General features: G+C 57.8%; 1 protein-coding gene across 1 annotated transcript; it reads right to left on the reverse strand.

Annotated features, from left to right (window-relative positions):
- Positions 1-248: 248 nt before the first annotated feature.
- Positions 249-5656, reverse strand: CRYGN (crystallin gamma N). Its single transcript, XM_037131968.2, has 4 exons — positions 5578-5656; positions 3737-3985; positions 1397-1542; positions 249-486 (listed from the first exon to the last, which is right to left on the reverse strand). Exons 1-4 carry the CDS (start codon positions 5596-5598, stop codon positions 351-353), a joined length of 552 nt encoding a protein of 183 aa, XP_036987863.1. The 5' UTR covers positions 5599-5656; the 3' UTR covers positions 249-350.
- Positions 5657-7436: the final 1780 nt, after the last annotated feature.

A 7436-nucleotide genomic window follows, 5' to 3' on the forward strand; every position in this document is an offset into this window, starting at 1 on the left:
GGTCCCTGGGACCTGGGACACCATCCCGTCCTGGCGCCCCTGGGAGCTTGTAATGTGAGAGGGTTGGGCTGCAGGACCTTGAGGTCCATTCCAGCCTTAATGTCCCTCTAGTAGCAGGTGCCTCACAGAGTCCTCCTCCACCCTCCGGGTCCCCTGGACTCCCCAGGCCCAGGGCCAGGGGTGCCCTGTCCAGCTGCCCCAGCGCCAGGAAGGGGCAGAGAGTCACTCACACTGGCTCGCTCTCCGCTTTTATGACTTTTATTCCCCGTGGTCCCCAGTCCTGCAGTGGGTCAGAAGGGACAGCCCCTGTCCCGGGCTTCTCCTGGGCCTGGCCGGACAGTGGTTCTCGGCTAGAAGAAGTTGACAACCCTGCGGAGGGACTGGACGCGAGCGCTGGGGGCCCCCCAGTCGGAGAAGCTGCGGAAGTCGCCTCGTTCCACCAGGTACATGCGGCCACGGTAGTTGGGCTCCTCGTACAGGACCCACCTGGGGCCCGAAGGGTGGGCGGGAGGTCAGGTTTCAGGACGCTGGGCAGCATCCCCTTCCTTCCTTGCACCGTGGGGGTAGGGGGCCCTTCCCACCCCCCACTCTCACCCTTCCATCTGGGGTCAGTGCTGGCTGTGACGTGCATACCAGGGGGGCTCAGTAAAAGTTGACCTTTTACACGGATCAGTCAGTCTGCAAGGGCCATGCGTGATTCCAGGACACAATATGCACACACACACACCCTGCCACTCATTCCTGGTCCCCAAGAGGTCAGTTTGCACAGACGGTACCCGTCACCTGGCAGGGTGCTGGCACTGAATGGGGACCAGTCACTATTCATTCACCAGGCGAACGCTCCCATTTCCATGCTTGTGCCTGGCGCTGCTTTAGGAGACTCTAAAGCAAGTCCACGCACAGGTTCCTGCCCCAGGGACGCCCCCTCCAGTGGGAAACTGGTGTGTGAAGGCAGGTGCTCAGAGGAGCTGCCTCCAGACACTTTGGAGCTCCAGGGGGGCCCTTCCTCCCTCCCCCCCGGGACTCCCACAGCTCCAAGCCCTTGGGGGCCACTATCAGCCCTGAGAGCCCAGCCGCACTCAAGGACTTGGACTAGGCTGTGAGGCCTTGGCCCTGGGTGGGGGCAGGAGAAAACATGCCCCGCCCTTCATCACTGGAGGCTGTGGGGTTCAGGTGATACGACCTGTGTTTCCCCTCAATGTGGCCTCTCTGGGCCCTGGAAGCAGTCACCACACTGCCTGAGTGGGGCAGGGGAGGCCACTGAGGTGGGGAGAGGACTGGAGGGCTGGGGACAAGCTGCCTGCCTGCTGGGGCCCGACCCACACTACAGCCCCCCACACCGGCCTTGCAGGGCTTGGCTGGGCCTGTGATGGGCGGCCACTTGGTCTCTACTCACGCTCCGTCCCCGTACACCTTGATGGCGTTGACGCAGGTCTGGGCCCAGCCCCTGCTTGGAAGGAAGGGGCAGTCCTCCCGGACCTCCAGGCACCGGCCCGTGAAGTTGCAGCCCTCGAAGATTTCCAGGCGGAAGTGCTCCCCGTGCTGCAGGCCCCACCACAGGCAGCGGAGAAAAAGAAGGTGGACGGAGCTGAGTGACCCTCTCGAAAACAGGAAGACAGTGTGGGGGTGGGGACTGGGAATCACCGCGGGCTCCGGAGACCCAAGAGTTCCCAGGCCAGGTGACTGTGTGTGTCCCCACCGCCCACAGGCACCCCAACCCAGCACCCCTGCCAGTTCTTGTTCAGGGCTTTTGGTGGGAGGAAAGAGGTCTGTTCCTTTAAACAGCTGCAGAGCCCCTGACAGGTTCCATCTCCTCCTCTGCCCCCACCCCCCGCACCTCCCTGGGCTGCAGGCCTCAAGCAAGCCTTTCAATGATAGTATTTGACCAACTGTAACAGAGCCTTTGGTTACAACATGAGGCTAGAAGCCTAAAGCAAACAGAGAGCTGTCCTCGCTGAAATGCCTGCTGCGTCCCTGGGAGGTGACACAGATGTCCCACTAAGCGTCCCAGTGTTTCCGAAAGGCAGAGGCAGGCCAGCTCCGGACCGACTGGCTGAGGTGGTGCCAGCAAGGCCTGCACCTGCGGCACAGCTGGCCCCAGGTCGGCTCTTAGGAGAAGACCATTGGGAAGATACCTGAGATGTTTCTCATACAAAGAGCATTATGCAAGGTCCAGGGCCCACCCTGTGGATTCCTTTTCCAAATGTCCGAGGCCTGCTGGTAATAATCCCAAGAAAGTGCTCTTACGATGTGAGGTGCAGAAGCCTAGGGGATCCCCACACAGGAGGCCGCTTCCCTGGGCTTCCTCGGATGTTCACCTGCCCACCTGGCCCCTCCCTCGAGCAGGTAAGGGTCCCCTGCTCACCCCAGTCTCAGGACTCATTCATTTCCTATCAGACCACCTGGAACTCCCAGAAGAACGGGTAGGAGCTGTGGCTTGGGAGAATCCAAAGTCCTCAAATCTCACCGTTGTGACAACTAGACACACACATCCTTGGCCCCTACACACGGGGCCACACTGTGCAGTGGCCGCCACCTGTTGGCTCCTGCCCCCAAATTCCCACTTACTGGCCAGCCATGCATCGCCCCCGGTCATCCTTTCCCCAGCTGGGCACCAAGGGGTCTGGTAGACGCTCTTCACCAGGTGACCTGCCTGGTGGTTTGACTGTATGGCTAAGTGTGCTCCTGTCTGGTGGCAAAATCAAACCTCTGTGTCTCCCACAGCATTTGTTAAAAAGGCATTTACTTTAGAGAGAGGAAGGGAGGGGAAAGAGGAAAGAAACACCAATGTGTGGTTGCCTCTCATGCGCCCCCTGCTGGGGACCTGGCCTGCAACCCAGGCAAGTGCCCAGACAGGGAATCAAACCAGTGACCTTTCAGTTTGCAGGCCAGTTCTCAATCCACTGAGCCACACCAGCCAGAGCTTCCAACCACATTTTAAGTGGAACATTCAGCAAGGTTGGGGATCAGAAATTTGAAGTGCTAAGATTATCACTTAGAATCAAAGGACAGATAAAGAGCTTCCGAGACAAGAAAAAGCTAAAGGAGTCCATCATCCCCAAACTAGTATTCTATGTGTTAAAGGGTTTTCTTTAAGAAGAAGAAAAAAAACCCCAAAATATGAACAATAAAATGGCAGTAAGTACACATCTACCAACGATCGAATCTAAAAACAAAAGGACAAGCAGAACATAAACAAACTCATACACACAGGGAACTTTTCAACAGTTGCCAGATGGAAGGGGGTGGGGGGTGGGGTGAGAAAGGGGAAGGGATTGGAAAAGAAGCCCAGATCTGCAGTCACAGAACAGCCGCGGGGATGCAAAGTCCAGCACAGGGAATGGAGTCGGTAATATCGAGATAACCAGGGATGGGGCCCAGTGGGTACCAGACTTATCAGGCGATCACTTACTAAGTTATATAATGTCTACTCGCTCGGGTGTACACCTGAAACTTATATCATGTATGTCAACTGTTACTGAAAAAAAAAAAGATTTAAATTAATAAAAGAAGAAAAATCTGAAGTGCTTTCCTCAAATATGCCTGAAAATATAGACACAAAAGGGTCCAGCTAGGACCCCCCCCAGCACCCCCTGCCCGCCCGCGGGAGTGTCTGGGTCTCCGGGCCATCTGTCTGCTTTGAGGATCCCACGCCCCCTCATTGCTGTCCCATGTCTGGCCAGGCCCGACCCTCGGCCCCCTGGCAGGACGCCCCCTGGCGGCGCGGCCCACTCACCATCCCCACGGGCCGGCAGGAGCCCACGCGGTCGTTGTGACCGTTCCAGCGGAAGAACTCGGGGTACTCGCCGCGCTCCAGGACGAACTGCTGGCCGCGGAAGTCGGGGTGGTCGAAGCACACCCAGGCTCCGCTGTCCACGCGGATGGAGTTCACCCGGTTCGGGAAGCCTCGCTCCTGGAAGCTGTCACAGCCCCCGAAGACCTCCAGCTTCCGCCCCGTGAAGTGCGTACCCTCATAGAGAGTGATCTGGAAAGGCACCGACACCCTCGGCTGAACCCGGCCTCCCTGGCCACGGAAGCCCAGGCCTGCCTGCTGCGTGCAGGAAGCGCTCCAGCGCGTCAGCTGCGCGGGGCGGGAGCATGGACCCAGCGCCCGCCCCTCCTGGCCTGGAGCTCACGGTGAGCAAACTCCAGGAGAGACGTGGGGACCCGGATTCCCCTTTGTCCAGGGGCCCCATTGAGAAGGGACTCTTCCCAAACTCTCACTGCATTTCTTTAAACTCGATTTCTGTTTATTATAATAACATAACATCCAAGGAAATGTTTTCAAAAGACGGCGCTTCCCCATCACCCAACGTCATAGGCTGGGACTGGCCCCTTGCTCTCAGGGGGTAGAGGGGGGCCTGAACCCCACGGCTGAGTCAGGGCTGGGCTCAGGATTCATGGCTCAAAAGGGCTTTTCGGTGTGACTGTCCCTTTGCTTATTAGGCCTCTCCTTTGGGTGACAGGTGTGTGTCCGAGCTGGAGGTTCAGCAACTCAGTTGAGACACAGTGTCCTATGGCGATGTAGCAGCGATGGGTTCCACTTGCTCCCGAACTAAACAACAGGAACTGTGCCAATCTCAAAACTCATCTCCTGCCCAGGAGCCTAAAATTCCAGCCATTCAATAACTCTTTGGGTTTTAAAAACTGTGCTCACCCTGGCTGGCGTGGCTCAGTGGACTGAGTGCCCGCATACGATCCAAAGGGTCGCTAGTTCTATTCCCAGTTAGGGCACACGCCTGGGTTGCAGTCCAGGCCCCCAGTAGGGGGCGTGCGAGAAGCAACTACACACTGATGTTTCTCTTTCTCCCTTCCGCTCTCTCTAAAAATAAATAATATTTAAAAAAATAAATGAAATCTTTAAAAAAAATTGTGCTCCTAGAAGGGTCCTGGCAAAATACCAGTGACGTTTCTGGGGGGCCCATAACTGCTGTAGTCACGTGTCCCTCCTCCCACAGAGGCACTGCCTTCCCTCAGAGGCCCTGCCCTTATGGACCCCCTGCAGTGAGGCGCGGCCACTTGACTTGGCCAAGGGGATGCGAGTGTGTGAGCTTTGAGAGCATTTCCCGGCTCTCCCTCAGGGGCCCCGGGAGGGTGGGCGGGCCACGAAGCATAACCTGGCCCACGCAGACGGGTACAGTGGTGGCCCTGAGAGCCTTCCCTGGGTGACTGCGGGCAGTATCAGAGCCAGAGGAGGGGCAGAGATCCCGATTTGCCACCTTCCTGCACGAGACAGGGCTGGTCAAGGTTCCCCACCAGACGGTCAAGGAGAACTGGTCACCTATAGGATTCAAAGGTCGCTCAAGTCTCAGCGTTTTGCAGAGAACCAGCCCCGGGTGCCCCTGAGGAAGGAGCAGCCACACAGAGCAGCCTCCATCAGAGACGGGGGGCGTTGGGGCTTCAGGACAGGTGAAGACCTCCCACCCCAGCCAAGGCCCCTCTGAGGCCTGACAACCCCTCTGACTTGAAGGGGTGGACGTGGGGCCTCAGAGCCAGTGCAGGAGGGTGTGGGGAGGGCACCTTCCCACCTCCCTCAGCCAGGCCGCCTGTTTGGTTAAGAAATTTGGTGGCACTCACCTTCCCTGAGCACTGCGCCATGGTGGCCTGCCTGCTGCCCCTGCATGCCAGCCCCCAGATATAGCGGGCGGCGCCCTGCTGGGTCAGCGCCCCCGACAAAGACAAAGGATTTGCTTGGCCTGCGCATTAGAACTGTCCATCTGTGTAAGCCCTCGAGGGGCCGCCCAGCCTGGGACCCAACCCACAGTGCCCCAGGGTCATGGAGGTCACTGTACCTGAGCTCCAGCCGCCCCCCAAGACCCCCCGTGTGTGCGTCACTCTTTCCCTCTGACACCCCCTACGACTGCAGCTGCCTCTCAGAGCCAGGACCACACATTCAGGGCCTGCTCCATCCCCTCTGCCCTGGGGAGTGGTTGCTGATTCTCCCTCCTCCCCCACCCCCAACCCCGAAGGTGCCTGCCCTCTGCACCCACAGAGTCTGCCGGCACTTTCTCCACTAGTTACCCTGAGGGCAAAGAAGGCAGCCCTTGACCACCCTGTCTGCTTCTGCTGTTCTCATCTCAGCTCCCAGCCCCACCTTGAACTTTCTGCCCTCCACCCCCATCCTCCAGCCCCTTCCACTGGCCCCCACATCCCCTGCCAGGTTGTCCTCACCCACGTCTGATCCTGCCAAAGGCCATGCCTGTCCCTCACCCTCCCTGCAGGGATCAGCATTCACCCTTGACCCATTTGTGGCACCTGTCCCTGACAAGGACCCCTTTACAGGAACACGCAGCCCCACTCCAGTGCGAGGCTCTCTCGGGCGTGCAGGTTCCTGGCACCTAACAGAGGCTCGGAGACAGTCTGGGGAGCAAACAGCCAACACTGGGGCCACCGGAGGAGCCGCCCCCAAACTGCTGGGAAGGTGAGATGTGTACACGCAGAACAATGACCCTGGCGGTTCGCTGGGGCCCCAGCCAGCTCTGGGGTCCAAGAAGAGCTTGTTCCCAAGGAGGACCCCCAGGGGCTGCATGGAGCGGGGGCCTGGTGGATGGGGCGGAAGCGGGACTGTGGGCAGCAGTCGGAGCTGCTGTGAGGAAAGGATATTTTTATCACCACTTCACAGATGAGACACTTCAGGGCCGGGGAAACGAGGCCATGCAGTTTTTGGGGCACAGGAATGTGGGGGATGAAAGACATAGTAATACTGTTCCTTCCCCCCTCTAAGTAAGTCCTTCTGGCTGGGCTAATAAGCTAATTCACAGAAACAGAGTAACTGGAGAAAAGCACCATTTTAGCAGCAGGAATTCACAGAGGCACACAGATGCCGAAGACAGGCCGCGTTGGGGATTGAAGGCCTTTTCGGACAAACTGGAAAAATGGGGGAGTCGGGGTCACAGATTTCAGAAGTGAGAGTGGGCGACTTGCAGGTTGTTAGTTGAGGAAGAGCAGAAGGTACTTGGTGGGAAAGTTCTTGCCGGGCAACTCAGAACCCGTGGGAAGCCCTGGCTGGTGGAGCTCAGTGGATTGAGTGCCGGCCTGCGACCCACACGATCGAGGTTCTATTCCCAGTCAGGGCACATGCCTGGGTTGCAGGCCGGTTCCCTGTAGGCCAGTTCCCAGCAGGGGGCGCATGAAAGGCAACCATACATTGATGTTTCTCTCCCTCTCTCCTTCCCTTCCCCTCTAAAGGTAAATTAAGAAAAATATATATATATATGAAAAAGAACCCATGGGACACAGAGGGTATGGATAATGTGAAAAGGGCAGAGAAAGAAATTCTGGAAGGAAAAGGGTGGGGGAGCCTCTTCCCTTATTTTCTTTGTTAAAGAATACTTTATCTTTATATATTTTAGAGAGAGGGGAAGGGAAGGAGGAAGAGAGAGAAATATCAGTGTGTGGTTGCCTCTCACACGCCCCCTGCTGGGGACCTGGCCTGA

This window comes from Artibeus jamaicensis, unplaced genomic scaffold (genome assembly GCF_021234435.1).
Source record: "Artibeus jamaicensis isolate MK-2021 breed Jamaican fruit bat unplaced genomic scaffold, CSHL_Jam_final contig_718, whole genome shotgun sequence".
NCBI classification, from domain to species: Eukaryota; Metazoa; Chordata; class Mammalia; order Chiroptera; family Phyllostomidae; genus Artibeus; species Artibeus jamaicensis.

What these genes read in the sequence shown, in the direction of transcription:
- CRYGN (XM_037131968.2), bottom strand. Translation starts at nt 5,598, where the DNA reads ATGGCGCAGTGCTCAGGGAAG. An exon ending in TGGCGCAGTGCTCAGGGAAG is followed by an intron (nt 3,986 to 5,577) that starts GTGAGTGCCACC and finishes GTGCCTTTCCAG; the next exon opens with ATCACTCTCTATGAGGGTAC. An exon ending in AAGGTGTACGGGGACGGAGC is followed by an intron (nt 487 to 1,396) that starts GTGAGTAGAGAC and finishes TTCGGGCCCCAG; the next exon opens with GTGGGTCCTGTACGAGGAGC.